The 18,590-nt window shown below is 37.8% G+C and overlaps 1 protein-coding gene across 3 annotated transcripts in view; it reads right to left on the bottom strand.

Annotated features, from left to right (window-relative positions):
* Positions 1 to 645: 645 nt before the first annotated feature.
* The window catches only part of LOC308412622 (laminin subunit alpha-3-like), a 62,382-nt gene continuing 44,437 nt past the window's right edge, over positions 646 to 18,590 (bottom strand). The window contains exons 41-77 of one of the 3 annotated variants that reach the window (XM_080907122.1): positions 17,325 to 17,438; positions 16,526 to 16,644; positions 16,353 to 16,433; positions 16,137 to 16,237; positions 15,981 to 16,034; positions 15,731 to 15,882; positions 15,253 to 15,363; positions 15,058 to 15,160; positions 14,688 to 14,849; positions 14,378 to 14,574; positions 13,993 to 14,109; positions 13,594 to 13,748; positions 13,297 to 13,438; positions 13,073 to 13,172; positions 12,877 to 12,993; positions 12,605 to 12,775; positions 12,325 to 12,476; positions 12,005 to 12,196; positions 11,777 to 11,925; positions 11,479 to 11,644; positions 11,256 to 11,383; positions 10,835 to 10,979; positions 10,630 to 10,725; positions 10,325 to 10,482; positions 10,112 to 10,229; positions 9,882 to 10,022; positions 9,632 to 9,762; positions 9,289 to 9,423; positions 9,030 to 9,150; positions 6,639 to 6,772; positions 6,328 to 6,505; positions 6,072 to 6,233; positions 5,818 to 5,983; positions 4,450 to 4,604; positions 4,096 to 4,189; positions 3,880 to 3,999; positions 646 to 2,159 (exon numbers count right to left, since the gene is read on the bottom strand). In XM_080907122.1, coding sequence (XP_080763248.1) covers positions 2,017 to 2,159; positions 3,880 to 3,999; positions 4,096 to 4,189; positions 4,450 to 4,604; positions 5,818 to 5,983; positions 6,072 to 6,233; positions 6,328 to 6,505; positions 6,639 to 6,772; positions 9,030 to 9,150; positions 9,289 to 9,423; positions 9,632 to 9,762; positions 9,882 to 10,022; positions 10,112 to 10,229; positions 10,325 to 10,482; positions 10,630 to 10,725; positions 10,835 to 10,979; positions 11,256 to 11,383; positions 11,479 to 11,644; positions 11,777 to 11,925; positions 12,005 to 12,196; positions 12,325 to 12,476; positions 12,605 to 12,775; positions 12,877 to 12,993; positions 13,073 to 13,172; positions 13,297 to 13,438; positions 13,594 to 13,748; positions 13,993 to 14,109; positions 14,378 to 14,574; positions 14,688 to 14,849; positions 15,058 to 15,160; positions 15,253 to 15,363; positions 15,731 to 15,882; positions 15,981 to 16,034; positions 16,137 to 16,237; positions 16,353 to 16,433; positions 16,526 to 16,644; positions 17,325 to 17,438 — 4,980 coding nt within the window. In that variant the 3' untranslated portion in view covers positions 646 to 2,016. The other 2 variants (XM_080907123.1, XM_080907124.1) reach the window with 2 other exon arrangements.

Raw genomic sequence — 18,590 nt, 5'->3', positions numbered from 1 at the left:
CAGGCAATGGTGCGCTAACTGTAACTTTGCGCAATTTATTTGTCATTTCTGAGGGAAAAGAACGACCCTGAAGGCAGCATAGGAGTGGGCGTGGTCTTTAGCTAAAACGCAGAGGTGAGGAGTCCATACAGTTTTTGACGTTTTTGACTAATTACCAGTGGTTACCAATGGCAATAATGGATATTTTCTCAACTTTGTATTTTATTTAACACGTTTAACAGATATATCCCTAACAGGTTGTTTTTTTTTACATTTTCAAATCTTATGCTATCCTAATGCTTTTCTAAAAGTATACTTTCAGGAAAACTTCCTTACTTTTACCACATCTTCCCCCCAAAAAGTCTCATTTCCTCTAAAGCAATACTGAGGACAAGACCTCAGTGTGAGCTCTTACTCTAACACTATCTGAATTTTATAAAGGCCACATTTTATTGTGTTTCATATTTTAACACAATCAAAGTTTCCTAAATGCTATATAATTTACTAATATTAAAATGAGCTATAGTTACAAAAGAAATACTCACCGCACTGTGCAAAGGTCTTGACGGGACCTTCTGGTGTTTACATTTTGCTACAAAAAAGGGAAATAGGACTTTGAAACATGTACAAACATACATGGCACTACAGTAAGGCAAAACCAGAGTTTGTATAATTCTAATGAGTTTTGCAACAGGCTGCTGATACAAAAGTGCTTAAACTTACAGTTTAAGATTGATTCTTTTCTAAGTTGTCTATTATGTGTAGACTCAACACCAGTTCATCCCTTAATTTAAAAAAAACTACTAGAAAGTCTGGCTGCTTGGAAACAAAATATAAAGAAATGAGGGGTGGCTCAAGACGTTTGCACAGCAGTGTACATTAATTGTTTAGTATGAACCATAATGAGTGGAAGTTAACAGTTCCCAAGCTGTTTCCTTGATCAAAAGTCCATTATTTATTTATGGCACTGACAGGTATTCATAAAGAATATTAATCAGACAGGTTACATAATGGCTTACAAATCAGTTGCCACAAGACAGGAATGCATGTACAGTGTGTCCAATTTAATATGAATTTTACATCATATTGAGATATAATGTTATTTAAAGTCTGGCATAAATGCACAATTTAGAAAAGTAAACACCTTTTTTGTGAATATAAGTACCTAAACATACTTTTTCTGTTATTACTTTTGCAATGGTCCCAAACACTACTGACCAAACTTATTCTAATGGCATCTAGGTATATTGGTTATTTAACTGATAGAAACAAAATTTAGTACATGCTGTTATCTGGTGTAACTACTGTAAGATATACATCCATATTCTCATGCAAAGGGAATGCAAACTGGAAAATCAGATCAGAACAGTAATACAACACTGGGGGCGAAAAACATGTGGTTTGAAAACATGTGCAAAGAGTCCATGTCTCTTAAGCCAGTTAAAATGCAGAATTCTGCATGCTGGCATGTGGATATGAATACAGAATAGCTTAGCAACCCCTGAAATGTCACTGAATTGAGAATCATGGGTGTAAACATCATTTTTCTTAGTATAAGCTATTGAGTCCAACAAGCAAACCAAAAGTACATCAGTTAATAATCTTGATCTCTTTCGCAGCACCAAAGGCAATACTTGTTTTCTGAAAGTGCTGGGCTGACTGTAACGCAGCACTGACCACTTACAAGCATATTCAGTAGCATTTGATAGTCAGTAGAGACTGACTAGACCAACAAAGTAGAGTTTATTGCAGCCGTCAAAAAATGCATTTGTAATTGGTGAGGCAATACGCAACTTTACACTAAATAAATATAGACATGTTTAACTTAACAGCAAACATTATGAACCTGTAAGCCGCTGCTCATATATTTATTTTTCACGTACATTCATCCCAACACACTCACGCTGAAACACAATCGTCTTACACACACACTCTTACATGCTAACACATTCTCTGTCATAGTAACAGATTGCACATAGCTGGTGGTGGACATGGTCCCAGGGTTTGTTTACTGATGGTTTGAGGAGATCTTTATGTTCAGCCTGGACACTCCTTGAGGTTGACTGGACCAAACACGCTTGACGGCCTTTCGAAGGACACCAGTTCACCGTTGATCCCCATGTCCTGGATGCATCCAACAAAGGAGGATGTGACAGGAAGCCTCTGCTGCATTAAGATCGCTGTGGCAGAAAGGGACAGGTGAGTGATTTTATTGTTTCAGTCTATTTTATTTTAACCTTTAACCTTAAGACTATAACTAAAGTGTTTTTTATAGAAAGATGTAAGTTTTATTAAGGGGATAGACAATAAATCTCTTGATTTGTCTTGACAAATCTCTTTGTGTGTTTTGTATCTCCAATATGACTTTTTTTGTATATCTACCATATCAAAAATACGTCTTCCATCTATGTGCCAATCAGCTGGCAGCAACTCAATTGCATTTAGACATGTAGACATGGTCAAGAGCACCTGCGATGTTACAGATATCTCAGAAATTGGATGTCGGAAGTTCCAGAAAAAGCCAGGAAAAACAGGACTTTTAGAGCCATTCAGATATCACTAGCAGCAAAATAGCAAAATACTACAGCAAAATACTTATTTTTATGTGCTTTAAAAACACATTTATGGATAGAGCTTGATCTATGCCCTGCATCTGGTTTATTTAGTGAGTTAAAAATACACAACAGTGGCAGAACAAATTAAAAGTTTACAGTTTTACTACTGTTTACATTCAGTGCCGCTATGTTGGATAACTCATGGTATGTTGGTCAGCTCCAAATTTTTTGAGTGGAAAATCCAAATTGAGGGGCATTCCGACTGAGAACTGAGGAAATAGCATTTATCCTGGGATCAAAATGGCAAAGAAAGGTGATTTAACTGATTTTGAACATGGCATTGTTGTTGGTGCCAGATGGGCTAATCTGAGTTTTTCAGAAACTGCTGATCTACTGGGATTTTCTCACACAGTCCTCTCTAGAGTTTACAGAGAAACAAAATGGAGAAAATATCCAGAGGTCAATAAGAACTGCACTGGCTGTCCACTGAAAGGCAGAAGCTACAACTGCATGTCGAACCTTGAAACAGAAGGTTTACAGTATGCTTAGAACAGGAAACCGAGGCTACACTTCACATGGACTCACTAAAACTGAACAATAGAAGATTCGAAAAATGTTGCTTTGTCTGATGAGTCTCGATTACTGCTACTGCATTTGGATGTTAGGGTCAGAATTTGGCATAAACAATATAAAAACATGGATCTGTCCGGCCTTGTATCAGTGGCTCTGGCAATAGCAATGGTGTTGTAATGGTGTGGGGGGTATTTTTCGAGAACACTTTGGCCCCCCTAGTAACAACTGAGTATCATTTAAACACCACAACCTACTTGAGTATTGTCCCCTGACCATGTTCATCTCTTTATGACCACGGTGTACCCATCTTCTGATGCTGCTTCCAGCAGGATAGCATAACATGTCAGAAAGCCCAAATAATCTCAAACTGGTTTCTTGAACATGACAGTGTTCTGTACTGAAAAGACTTCTTCAGTAACCAGATAATAAATGATCTAATCTAATAGAACATCTTTGGGATGTTGCAGAACTGGAGATTCACATCACAGATGTGCAACTGAAAGATTTACAGCTACTGTGCGATGCTGTCATGGCAGTATGGGTCAAAGTTTTTTAGGAATATTTTCAGTAAATTTTTGAATTTGTGCCACAAAGAATTTAGGCAGTTCTGAAGGCAAAAGAGGGTCTAACCCAGAACAAACAAATTGTACCTAATGAAGCTGCTTGTGAGTGCAAAAATATAGTTTAATTAAATATGTGCTCAAGTTTGACTCAAACAAAACCAAAAAAAAAACAAAAACTCAGTCACTCAAATTAGATGATTTACACTTACCAGGAATGCCACCCACATACAGTGGGTCTTTGGTCAAAGGTATATTGGGAAATGGTGGTCCAATCTTGTAGTTGTCCAGTGTGTCCACATACAATTGCACAACATTCTTCCTCTTGATTACTAAACATAAAAATAATAAATTGATATATTTTGTACAATGCATGTCAAGTCTATAAGGTGTTAAAGACAGTTTGAGTCATTTTAATGGTGTTTTACCTGAAATTTTATGGAATACTCCATCACATAAAGAAGCTTTTGGCTTCACTGACACCATGAATTCTCCATTTCCATTGTTTACTCGTGCAACCACCTACAAACAGGAACATGTCCAAACCCAGTGCTTTGAATCACACTTGCAAATTTAGGTCTAATATGAATTTAGTGTCTGTTTCTGCGTGCTGAACAGAAATGGCAAACTTGGTTCATATTTATTACACAGGAAGAAAAACATCAGTTTGATAAAGAAGATCAGAAGATATCAGAACCAAGAGACCTTGTTCTACTAATAAGTTCCTTTGAGCTTGAAAAAAAAAATGAATATGGAAATGACAAACAGATATGTGGTCTCACCTCTCCTCCGAGCATATAGATAATGAGATAGTGACCCATCGGCAGTCCATTTGGAGTCTTGCTGTACACACCTACATGAAGCAGGAGTCCCGTCAGACTCCGTGGACGAATGTTAAACAGCAGCTCAAAGCTGGAGCCCACAACAAAGGAATCATCTGAAATGCAGAAAATACAAAACGATTTATTAGTGTGAATGCTGTTTAAGCATTTACGCTGTCCTTCTGCACGTTTTTTGGTTTTTCTGTGATTTCAAATGAATGATCCCCTTCAAACCCACCCTATTTTGAAACTAAATTAGTTTAGCATACTTTGAACTATAGAAAAAATTCAAAAATTAAACATATCCCATGACCTTAGACTCTAAGGTAATGGTAATGGTAAAAATGAGTAAAACCTGAAGAGTCTAAGCCTTAGACTCTTCAGGTTTTACTCATTTTTATATATATATATATATATATATATATATATATATATATATATATATATATATATATATATATATATATATATATATATATATATATATATATATTTTTTTTTTTTTTTTTTTTTTTTTTTTTTTTTTTTTTACCATTTTCAAACAGTAACAATTTAAGTTTTACAACATTTTCAGAGAGTTTCAAAAAGCTAATGGACGCACTTTTTGAACTGCCATTTCTCGGTCAATTTTACTGGTACAGACACAAAAAATGCACGCCCTGCTTCTTATACTCAAAGAGTCAAATGTTTGTCAGATCTACAACTTTCATATTGCTCCTGTTTGTTTCTGGGTATCTCAGCAGCAATTTCCTCTGTGTGTTGGTGGTAAGACAGACACAGACTCAAGCTGCTCCTGATTGGTGGATTCAAGTTCAGCAGATTCAGACTGTTTGATTGGCATAGAAACAGAAAGGCACACACTCTCACACCCACTGTTTCACTCCCGTCTGTCTGTGTGTGTGTGTGTGTGTACTTGTAAAGAGTTTTAGGAGGGGACATTTTGATGAGCTTGTGCTTCAAGTTGTGGTTCTTTTTTTTTCTAAATTTAAGTTTATACTTTATACTTTTTTTAGTTGTTTTTTTTTAGCACATTTTTCAGTTTACACATAAGCCAGATGATGTTTTGGTAATCTTACGCAATTAAGCTCATTCAGCAAGTTGAGCTTCTGATACTTCAAATATATTTAAGCAATTCAGGCGCAATCTTCACATTTTCAGCATTCATACTGCATTTTTGCTAGGAAATTGCTTTTTCTGGTTTATTTTGTTATTGTTATTATTTAGTCATCTGATATTACAAAATTAAAAAGAAAATTGTGATGATGTTCCTCAATCAAATGAACTTTAAAAGATTAGCTGTCAGATTGTTGTGAAGAAAGCTTTACTCACTGACAACGACGTGTGCTCCATTCCCTGAGAAGTAAGCGCCTCTTTGTGTCTGTCCCTCAAAGCAGGGGCCAGAACCATGATTCGCGGTTGGATTTGACATTTGCGCTCCATTCATCTTAAAATTGCGTACGCAGCCAGACACACTGTGCTTCGGAAGGCCCTTCGACTGAAAGTGAAAGCATAACAAATTTATAAAATAAATAGACACTAAATTGAATTAGTTGTGTGAAATTTGCATTGTTATTGTTTTAAACCTTTAACTCTTTGTGAAGGGAATGTGGGGTACTGCCCAAGTAGACAGGGGACAGGAATTGCTGCTTCATGGATGACAGCTCTGCATTAGTCAGCTGCCCATCCTGAGCTCTTATTCCGTCTACAACCAGCCGGAATTTCTTCTTTTCCAAACTGAACATTACCTGTAAAAACATAAAGTGTTTCACTTTTTTTTTTTTTTTTTTTTTTTTTTAGCAATTAGAGGGGTTTTTGTTGATATAAATGCAATGAACTGACCGTGTGCCACTTTCCATCATTGTACTTTTCTCGGTTGAAGATCTTCTGTTTGCCCACAGAAAGCCTGATCCTGCCCTTCGACATGTATAAAGCAAGATGAGATTGCCCTCCTCTGGTTGCAGCAAAGAACAGCATGCCTTCATGCGATCGAGTCCTGACTTCAAGAGAGAAATGCGGTCTGTGGAGAACCAAAAAAAGAAATAAATACTGATTTTGAATTGGTAAACTCAAACAAGTACACTTCACATTTATTAATCTTACATGTAAGGATTTATACATATGCATGATTGTGTATCAGACTGTTTACTTACCTGGGTTGCAGGACCTGTAGAGGAAGGCTGTAGCTCAGTCTGCTAACAGTCCCTCCAAGGCGATAAGCATGTTGATCCATGGCTGGTAACGCACATGCTGACACACTCTCATTGCTCACAGGTTTCACATCATCCTAAAACAACACAAACACAACAGAAACCCTCAGCAACAGTTTTCCTTTTAACAGCTCAAAACTCCTTTGTTAAGTCTCAGGATTTTTGCTTCCACTGTGTCAGCGATGGTACAAGATGTGGTTAAAAAAAAAAAGAATAACTGTCATATTGTACATGAAAATACTGCATATATTCTTTATTGCATCTTCAGAAAGTGAAAAAAAAGTCCTCCCCCACCCACAGGTGTGAAATTTAGTGAATGAAGATGACCATTACTTTATTTATTAATTGATTTCCTGATTTTCTTTAATTACAGCCAATTATTGATCAATAAAATGCCAGAAAATATTCAAAAATCTCCAAGATTACACGTGTGTCCTTCTAAAACGTTTAATCTGCCAACATTATCTGCTTTTAATCACAGATTAAAAATGGTTTGGTCAAGAATCTTTTATCCATTATTCCTTATACATGTTTGGCTTCTGTTGTGATGCAGAACGTAAACTCAACACATTGAGAAACAGTTCAGAAAACTCGATTCATACATGTAGCTGTTAATGCCAGACGGTGGGTCATAACTGTAAGCACAGCAGCGAGTATGGTGGATATATTTGGAGTTTTAATAACCACATTCTCTTGGGAGTAGCATAACTCCCACCATCTTTCTGTTTACACACACGTGTGTGATTTGTGCTTATTAAACTTTCAGCATCAGCGTAAAAAAGAAAAAAGAAAAAAAGTAGGAGCTTGCCAGTGTTTTGAGTGATTTCAGTCTGGCATATAGTCAAGAAAACAACACTGTTGTGGCTGAGGAGGTTGTGATATGATAAAAATGTAAAAATGGATGAGGGCCAGCTTACATATTGAAAACAGTAGGATAATTATTGAATATGAAAACCGAGTGGACCATGACCTTTTTTCAGAACACAGCATCTTCACCATTTAGACCTTTTAATATTTCTCTCTCTTTTTTTTGGCTTATTTTAAATGAAGTGTAGGGTGTAGTGTCAATTGATTATTATCCTGAATTTAAACCCATTCAGCAGATGAGAATTCATTATTCAATAAAATAATTGTGGGTTGAAGGTTTTCAGAAAATGACTAAAGGCTAATTTTTATAGTGAGGGTGAGCATACGAGGGCAGCTGTGATCACAAGAAGTAGTGTGAGTTTCGTGATTTTGAAGAAAGATTTGAATGTTAATGGTACCTAACGAGTGAGCTCTACATATGGCGTGGCGAGGCACTCTCATCTAAACCCAGGATATGCTTCTGTACTCATTTAGTTTATACAGTGTACATCGACACACAAAATGTTACAGGGCTAAGGTGGTCCACATCAGCCAGGGTTCATGTTTGGTGTGTGTTTTAAACAGCATTTGAAATATATCATTTGGCCTTGTGTCAAATACCATAAATAAATACGTAAACTTTAACAGCTAAACAGGAGAATTTGCAAGAAAATGCTGATGAATCCCTGTTGTTTTTATTGGATATTATCAGTGTTAAAGGTGAAAGCAGCTGCTAAAGCATTATGAGCAGCACTTCATCATATAAGCGAGGGTGCAATATTCATATTTCAATATTTTCAATAACGAGTCATAACTGTGCATCAGTGAGTTAGTGGGAACATGCTTGTGAATGATTATTAGAGTGTTACATGGAAGAAAGAGAAGAGACATGAAACAATTTCAAGGTTGTTATTAACAGATTTGTAGATACTTAAATTAAATAGAGTAGCAACTTTGAAATACAATACATTTTGTAATTATTATGGTTACTTGAAACATTCATGCCATTCATTTCATGCAAGTTTTTTTTTTTTATTGAAGTACACTGGAGATGAACGGGCTGGTGCATAAGCTACATAACACTGTGGTTTGCAAAGGCAGTTTTTCAATCAGTATTAGATTCTTGACAGCATCAGCAGGTCTTAGGACTCCTTCTTCTTTATCTCTGGAAATGAGGCAGCAAAATATAACGTGAACATTGTCAACAAGGTGAAGACAATTAAAGCAATTTTCAAAAGAATATTAAACTTGGTGTAACTTACATCCAAGGAGAGAAATCAAGCTTCACATGTTAATAAAGTCACATTTTTGCTATCACATTATATGGCTTTGTTATATGGATTTAAAAACATGTTGATCTGGTTTGTAAAAAGGGAAATCATTTCATCCAAATCTATGGATTTTCCACTTGTGCACTTAGTGCCGTTAACACACCAAACTTATTCAAATGAATTCGAGTGTGTGTGGACATGTAAAACAATCTCTCACCTTCTTAGAGTTACGGTCCAGCATCAGTTGAACGGGAGACAAGGGAGAACACACATCCACGAAAACCTTTCCGTCAGGCTTGAATCTGCTGAGGTCCTCAGCCTTGTACAGACTGGCTGGCCTGAAATCACAGGGAATCACCGTGAATTATAAAATAAAAGAAACCCCATTTAAGAAAATGAATATATATGACATGGCACATAACCACAGTTTGACTCCATAAATGTTTAAAGTATTTCAAACTTGTGGGGAATTTTACCGTCTTGTGTAGAGGTTGGAAATGCAGCCTTTGAAATTCTCATTTCCCAGGACGAGAGAGCCACTTGTGTCAGGTATGAAGTGGTCCCTGCTCTCCTCCTGCCCTTTATCCTCATCATCAATAACCATCCGGATCCTGGAAAAAGGTTTTGTACATGTATGCTTTAGAAGCATTTATTAAGAATATTTTTTCAAACTACATTTATGTGTCTGGTGTTCGCCAACAAGGTATAAGCAGCTGTGCCCACAGTGTCCTTATCGATTTCCAAAAACGGCACTCACTATAAAAGTATAACTAGTTGTATTAATTGATCATGAATGAAAAATCATTGCTTCCTCCATACCCTCCGCTTCTTTTCGTCACAGTCACGTAATGCCAACGCCCGTCATTGTACTGTTTGGTAGATTTCCACATCTTGTTGTTGAAATAGACAATCACGTAGCCGTTTTCCATTTTAATGTCAATCCCATTAGCCTGAAAAAATAGACAAGGAAACCATTTCTGTATATGATCTAATTCTACCTGTTGTGAAAAAAATCTGGTCTTTAATGTCACAGTTGCAAGAGATGTCAAAAATAAGTTGGAAGCCTGACCTCCTGTTTGTCTCGCAAAATAAGACCCTCATTCTCTGTGCTCTTAAATCCAAGGGAAATGGTCACGTCGTTATCCAGAGTAAAGCCTTCAAGGTTACCTGAGAGAGTGCTTCCTAAAGTGAACTCTGCTTTACGTACACTCTGTAAGTACAAAACACAGAACATGTCAATTTACACAGAACACGCTGTGATTTGTGCAGATATATAAATGCCAGTAACTGTCTTCATACCAGCGATTCCACAGGACAGCCTTTAATGATGCCCACTTTTTCATCAAGGGGCTTAAAGCCTTTATTCAGCTTCAGATTCTTCAAGCATCCTCTAAATGGCTGTATGGTGATGTTATGCCTTTATGGGAAACCAAAAAAAGTTATTCTCAATAAAGTGGGAAAACGTGACAGAACACAACACAAACTAAATGGAGGAATCATGCGTACACATACCGTTCCCTCAAGTGTTGAGGTGCACCACCAATATAGACATCTTTAATGTTTTGTGTGTCGAAATCAGCTTGGGCTTTAGCAGCTTCATTACCTCCCACACGCACCATGAACTGTTTCTTTGTTATCACATAGACTTGTATATCAACCCAGTCTTCTGTCTGAAGAAAGCGAATAGAAGCAAAATTCAGTCAGACGACCAGTGCTTTGAATTGTAATAGACAAGTAATAGTAATTATCCTTAAGAACGTGAATGACTGCAAAACGTGAATGACTGCAAAAAAAAAAGATAAAAAAAAGCATCTTACCAGGAAAACCTTCTGCTTATTAGAAGCTGGTGTCTCAAAGAAAGAACTATGTATAAAAACGACTGCCTCCTCCATGGTGACATAGAAGTACTGGTCCTGTGAAACAAAGAAGGTAATCAAGTTCTTGCAAAGAGTACATAGAATTTTATTTGCAGTGTATCAAGATGTGTGTCCATTTTTAAAGTTTCACTTGAACAGAATTTACCTCACTTCCTATATATAAGAGTAGGCCATTTTGTGAGCGCGTATTAACGGACATAGTGATGCTAAAGGTGGTCGCTGTATTATCCACCAGCACTCGGCCAAATCCGGTGCCTTCGTAGTAGTCTGAATCAAGAGGTTTAACATACCTGTAATGGAAAATCAGTGAGACAGTTATTACTTATTGCTAAACTTAATGCCATTTACATTGATTAAGAGTAATAGCATATAGTAACACATGCAGCACTGTGCAAAAGTCTTGAGCCACCCGTGATTTCTTTATATTTTGCCATAAAGAACCAAGACGAAAGATATTAAACACTTGATTAAACTGCAAGTTAAATGGCAGTTTCACAAAATGAAATGCTGTGAAAGAGACACTGTAGTGTTTAGCTGCACACAATACTAATCATCATATGACGTACCTCTTGCATGGAGACCCCTCATTAATATTGTCTTTTCTTTTGAAATTATAGAGACTGACAGCTCTGTCATTAAGAGAGAAAAATTCAATGCAGCCTTTGTAATTGGGGTATCTGAAGGAAGCTGGAGGCTGATGAGGAGCAAAACAGGAAAAGGTATTAGTAAAATCCATGCTGCTGCAAAACCGATACATAGTAGTATGTTTTATATATCTGTGCTCCTTACAGTGAAGTTGGCTGGGTAGCCTCCAACATAGAAAACAATGTCATCGGGACTGAGATCCAGGAGATCCTTGGATTCTTGTCCTTGAGTGTCGTCCTTAATTGGAGGTGGGGATTCTTTGTTTGAGGTTATAGCTTTGGTAAGGATCATTTCTGCATCCCGGTAAATTCTAAATCATAAAAGGGAAAACAAATAATTATTTTAATCACATCTACCATATTGGCATCGTTAATACATTTTTTATTTATGTTGCCATTTAAAATGCTGACACAGCATTTATAGAGGGAAGTTTTCAATTTACCTGCGCAGGTCCACCCTATCAAATGTTGCAGGCTCAAGTCCAGACCTAGTGATGGCTCCCGTTTTTATCTCGTACGTATCTCCATTGAGGTTGTACACACCATACAAGTCATTGTTCCTCAAAAACATACCTATGTAGTTCTTTGTGGACTGAAAGACACAGGTTGTAAAATCAGAATAAAAAAACATCACAGCTTTGAAATGTTCATCTGCAGTTGGGAATACTTACATCTCTGTTGCCAAGGTATAACACAAACATGTTATCTTCTGTGGCCTGCCTGCGTCTGCGTTTTCCATCTCCCCGCCCTGAAGGTCTCTGTAGCATCAGAGATATGGTTGTGTAGGCTTTCAGATCATCCAGATTCTTTGGTGGATGAAGCTCCACATGACCATTACCTTGGAAGTTTATAGGGACTGTAACCTGTACAAAACACAAGGGAAAAAAAGGAAAAATGAAGCCCTGCTAGTAAAGATATTATACAGGGAACAGGTATATTTCACTTTTGCTAGGGAGGAAAACCCATAGCTGTATTTACAGAACAACCTTACCTTGTTAGCTGCGTCCCTGGCTTGTTCAATTAGATCTTTGAGCATTTTGATGTTTTCAGATATGTTGCTAATGGGTGAAACCTGTGAGGTCAGGTTCTCTACTGTTGAGATCTTATTGGTCAGAGATGGGATGGTGTTTAGCAAATTATTCACTGGAAAAACAAGAAAGGTGAGAGAAAAAAAAAGTAAACATTTTCTAAAAGTGCATTAAAAACTGGAGAAAAAAGGAAATGCAAAAGTATTGCTGACTGGGTCTAAAAGCAAATTTTCCAAATCTCACCTGTCTGGTTGACATCGTCCAATATACCGTTTAGGTTAGAGCTCCCGGGAGACACATTGATCTTATTAAGTTCGTTTCTCATTTTGTTGAGTTTGTCCATTGTGTCACTGGCTGTTTGATTGGCTGAAGCAGCCTTCTGCTTGGCCTCATTTATCTTAGCTGCAATGTCATCTGGTGGGGAAAAATCAAAAGCAAAAAATAGTTAAGTATCTTACATCTACCAGAAACACTTTAATGTGATTAAAATCACCACATGATTTGCATTACTCTACCTCTCGTGATGTCTTTTAACTGTCCCTGTGCATCAAGAAGGTCTTTCTCAAGAGCTTTCTTCTTCTTCTTGGCATCATTAATGCGCTTATTCAGGTCAGTGATGTTGTCAGCAGTGTCTGTTTGTAGAAACCGAGAATTAGCATCTGCGCTTTTGGGTTATTGTAAATATGATAACTTAAGAAGATGACTGAATACCATTAAGGTCTTTCTCTGCTTGCTCTGCCTCAGTCAGTAGTTCTTTACTCTGACTCTTCAGCTCTTTTGCCTTTTCTGTGAGCTTCTGGTTTGTTACATTCTAAATCAAGAAGAAAAAAACATGTTTTTAAACAACTCTATATTCATTTGAAAATCCTTTCTAATACTGAATTTACTTCATGTCAAAAAGCATGCCTGTATATTTACTTAAATGTTTGACTTACATTTAAGGTGCTCTCTGCAGCAACTTTGGCTTCCTTAGCAGCTGCCTCGGCTGCATTTATGGCATCTGTGATATTCTTGTAGGCCTCAATAGCATCTTTCGCGTTGCGCACCTCAGTTCGTCCGCTTGCATTCTTCACGGCACTATTATACAAGATGTCATGGAAAGAAAACAACCCAGACACAGAGAGAATTATTTAATTAAACTTTAAAAAAACAAACAAACCAGGAAATCTTATATATCACACACAGCTGACTCCATGTCAATAAACCACTCATTAAAAATTTGGTTTACGTACTCCTCAATATCCTTTGCAATCTTTTCTAGGTTTTTAGCATGGTCTTCGGCAGCCTCCACGATGTCCTTCTTGGCCGCAGCCTTAGAAATTTCATTTACTTTCTTGGTCAAATCCGTCTTGGCGCCATCCAGCTGTGCTGCCAGCTGCTCATACTCCTACAGAGGAAAAGGGGCAGGTGAACGGGTGCAGGTAAAGTCACAATCCCACAAAACAACACTGACCTCACCCGCAAGCACAACAAGCAAAAACAGTGTTCAAGAGCTGAATGAAAGGTATGCTACATAGTTGAAATGTTTTGGTTCATATTATAAATCAGGTAAATAAAAGGCGTGAGAGTGCATAAATCTCAGTGGATGGTATATTTGAGGTAAAAAAAAAAAAAAGCTTTGCCAAATGTACCGTTTTATCGTCTAAGAGCATTTTCACCAAATCTTCTGTTTTCTGTAGCTCATTCTTGGCCAAGGTCATCTGGTCCTCGACTATCTTCCGCTCATTTTTTAAGTCTTCGGTGCGTTTCTGTGGGTAACAAAGGAATCACTTCAATTAGAGAGACTAGCTCTGCTGCAATAAAACATACTACAAGAGTAACACATGAGGCATTTTTACTGTGTTGATAATATCTTATATTTACAATGCGAGTCAAAGTATTACACAAGATATATTTAACTACTAAAACAAAACAAAAAAACAGCTTGGGTCTTTCACGCAAAGTTACAAACTATTAATTAACATGCATGTGTGGTCGTTAGCTAATTAGCTTCTTAGCACCTCTTTCATTCATTACCTGCAGATCTCCTAGTGTCTTAGCATTAAGGCCATTCTGGGCATTGGCATTTTTCACTAAGTCCACTGCATCTTTCAAGGCCTTGTCCAGCTCTTTCAGCTTGGCTTCGTAACCCTCCAGAAGACCTCGAATCTGATCCGCTGCAGCCTCATTTTCATCACACTGCTTACTTACATTATTTTTGATGTAGTCCAGCACTGAAGTATAAAGAATAAATAATGGGAATGTTATTTGACGTTAATGTTTAACCGTTTCAGTATTCAGAATACACGTGTTATAATCAGGTGCTTCTGGGATTTTACTGTCATACATTTCTTGGCTTCATCGCTTTCTTTCTTTGCAGCGGTCATCTCAGGAGTGAAATTCTTGTCTTCCATCTCTTTCACCATTGTCTTAGCTTTTTCATAAAGCTGAAAGTTTTCAGCAGGCACATCACCCCTCTTATCCTCATTCTCAAGTTCTTTCAGGAGATCTTCAAGCAAACATAACCACACACATATGCAGTTAATATTAAAGGACTGACAGTAGCATTAAATCAGAAAATCATAGAAACTAGTGAACCAATTATAAACGGAACAAAGGACAGAGTAGGGGGACAAAAAAAAGTTTAAAACACAACAGGACAGCGACAAGAAAAGGGACAGAGTTTAGCTTCGAAACGAATGTAATGCTCCTGTTACCTTTTATTTTCTGCTCGATCTTTGATTTCAAATCCTCGGCTCTCTTGTGGGTTTTGTCAGCATCTCCGACTGCATTGTCAGCCTCAGAAGCCCTCTGGTCAGCCTTAATACATAACACAATCCCACACATTCACACACAATTCCTGACATATCAGCACATGAAAGAATATTAACAACGTATTAGGCATCCTATACCTTGTCTTTGAGGGAACGAATGTCGTCTTCAAGAGTGTCCATGTCATTTTCCAGCTGCTCAACTTTGAGTTTTTCTGTATTGACGTCAGAGCGGAATTTGCTAACAAGAACCTGCAAAAGTTACAGTAGCAAAATGTGATTTCAGTGGCGTCAAGTCAGACACTGAAACATGAGGCAGATGAGATTTGTTTTAAGACTTGTTCACTTGTGCCTGTATATATGTGAAACAAAGGGAGCAGACAAATGTACCACAGAAATTATAAGTGGAAGAATAATGACAAAAACACCCGTCAATGGTCTTTAACTGTGGAACAAAACATACTTTCACTGGTTATCATTATCATCTTGGAACATATTCCCATTGTGTACCATATTGTTTGTGTTTGTGTGTGTGTATAGTGTGCAAAGGACAAATTCTAAACAATCCAATGGCTCTCTCAGAGTTATATGCGGGGGCTACAGTACACTAATGTGTTACCTTGGTGTCTGCCATAGCCTTCTCCAGCTTTTTCAGCCTGTCCTGAGAGGAGGCGCTGGCAGTGGCATTGCCCAGCTCAGCCTTGATCTTTACCAGGTCATTATCTAGCTCCTCTAAGTCATGTAATAAAGTCTGGGCGCAATTATCACACTCTGAAATACAAAAGCAAATGCAATTAGCAAAGAATCAAACCAAATTTAATCAAATAGCATGCCACGCCGTACAGCCTCGAATCTTTCTTTTAATTCACCTTGGCATTGTTCATCTGTGGTTGTGTCTCCTGGCTCCAGTGCATTCTTGCAAACTGTGAAAAAATAAACCCATTAAAAACCACATATTTAAAAATTAAGCCTGACATGATTAAAATGTAGCTTTTTTTTTTTTAAATTAGGTTCCACAAACTTACCTCCAGTTCTGGGATCACAGCTGTTGCCATTGCCAGCACAGTTACAGGGGCGGCAACTTCCTCTTGGGATCAGTGGATCGCCATAGTAACCAGGAGCACACCTATGGGAAAGAGATTTCAAAAAAAGAATAAGAAGACAAATTAGAAATAATCAGCAGTGTTTTAACCTGCACACAATTATATAACAGCCTGATCATTCTATGCAGGAACACTCACCTCTCACACCTGCTACCAGCGTAGCCTGTTCTGCATATACACTCGATGTTTCCATACACCTCTCTGCAACCTACCGCAAAACTGCAGACCCACAAGGAGATTAATTTTTGTCACTAAATTATAAGTGCAATTGTAATATAGCAGTTTAGGCTTTGATTTTTTTTTTAACTCACTTCTTTGTGCTAGTGGTGAATGGGCATGGGCACGCTCTGCACGTCCTGAGAGCTGCGTCTCCATAGTAACCTTCTTTGCAGCGCTCACATCGATCCCCAGCTGTGTTGTACCGACAGTTCTGAAAAACACATAATGTACCCATTAAAACAGGGCAGAATGAAGATCTAAAAAGATAATAGTGGATATTTAATGTGTGGAAAAAAAACCTGTGTGTACACAGCAGCTAGCATTTGACAGACATGTTTATCTCCCGGAAACCAAGCCTTTTTTATTACACTGGCACAGAAGCAAACATCTGAGGGGCAAGAGGGAAAAAAAACATGCCTCTGCTAAAACTATCAGTAGTGTGTTTGATTTACTTGTTGTGTCCATTTGGCTGTGAATGTGTGCATCCACGCATGCATTGTATCCACAAGCCCAGTCTTGAGTGTGTTGTATCATAATAATACAACAAAGCTTAGTTTAGGAAGTGCATTAAGGCAAATCTATCTATGTAAAGTAAGCGAGGAAGTACAAAAAATGGGAAATCAAATAACGCATAACAAAAAATTCTTTAGATGGTGATTTTTTTTTTTAAAACAAACACAGCAACAACTGAAAGGAGGCCTGGTTGTGCAATAAATGTGTGCCAAAAGATGTGCCCTGAAGGTGAGAGGGTCTGGACTCTGACTAAACGATGCATCACAATGGAGTCAGCTGGGCTGAAGTAGTCATTCTTGGTCGTTCATGTTTGTTGCTTTCTGCGTACCAGTGGTCATGGAGTCATACCAGGAGGTAAGAGTTAAGTGTATTTCTTACCAGGCACCGCCCTGTCCTGTCTTCACACTCATCGGAGAGACCGTTGCACTCACAGGCAACACAGAGGGCCAGGAAAGGACTGCTGCCATCTTTGTAGTAACCAGGCTGACATTTCTGAAGAAGAAAAACACAAATGCGAAGACATATAAGTACATCTATATTTAAGGCGATTTTATGTTCAAGGAACTTTGGCAGTATACTTAAAGTTAATTCTCTAATATCATTAAAACACAACATCATCGAGTATACCTTTGATAATATACTGAGAAATATGAGGGGAGGGCAGGGAAATTTGGTAATTTTTGAAGAATTATTTTCAAAAATCTTACTCATTAATTTGCAAACTACCATTAGTTATTAACAATTTTAAAAAATCTGTTTGCCCATATTTCATATCATATTGCACACCTTTTGGACAATATGGAAAAAACCCTAAAACTCAATAAAACACCGCAAACATGTTGTCACACAGGATGAATGTAGCTCTGTTTGGTGTCAGGGAGTGTGAAAATTCAGGCAGAAATTAACTTTCAATCTTTAACTTTTAACCGTTATTCTGATATCATTTGGATTAACGGTTAACTCTTAGCACGCCCTTTGGGGTCAGAGATAACAGTCTTCCAGCGACTAGGGATCTACACTTGACACAGTGTAACCCAGAGTAAAAGTATAAATAACATATCACACCCTCTGATTTTTTACCTGAATCTGAGAACTGGCATCACTGTCATCAATAGAAGGATATTGAAGCATCTGTCCTCTGTCATTTATCGATGGATACTCAATCCTCTGAGTTCCCCGGTCGGTAAGCTTAGGGTATTGTATCCTCTGAGCCCATCTGTCATGAAGTCTGCTGTGCTGGGGTGGATCTGCTCTGTCAAAGGGCCTGTGCCCAGCGCAGCAAAGTCCAATAAAAGTCCAATATATCAGGGTCTGGAGCAGAACCCTTCTACGCCAATATCTATCCATATAGCTATCTGACATTCCCAGTGTTTAGTCCGCGTGAAATAATCTGACACCCTTTCCCTCTGCCTTTTAAATGGAAACGCTCGCACTCAACCGCACCGGTACAAAGAAGACACACCCATTTACCTGACTCAGCCTCTCAGCTCAGCATGAGTGTTTGCAGACACAAGAACACACAAGTGCAAGTGCTTACATGCAGTGTCTGCCCCATTCCTGCTCTTATACGCACACGCACACACAGAATGGTTCAAGACACATTTTGTAGACATAGAGATATTCATGAAGACTCAATGTTTTTAA

The sequence above is a fragment of the Rhamphochromis sp. 'chilingali' genome (assembly GCF_963969265.1).
Source record: "Rhamphochromis sp. 'chilingali' genome assembly, chromosome: 16".
NCBI classification, from domain to species: Eukaryota; Metazoa; Chordata; class Actinopteri; order Cichliformes; family Cichlidae; genus Rhamphochromis; species Rhamphochromis sp. 'chilingali'.
This window is presented reverse-complemented; position numbering and strand designations above follow the sequence as displayed.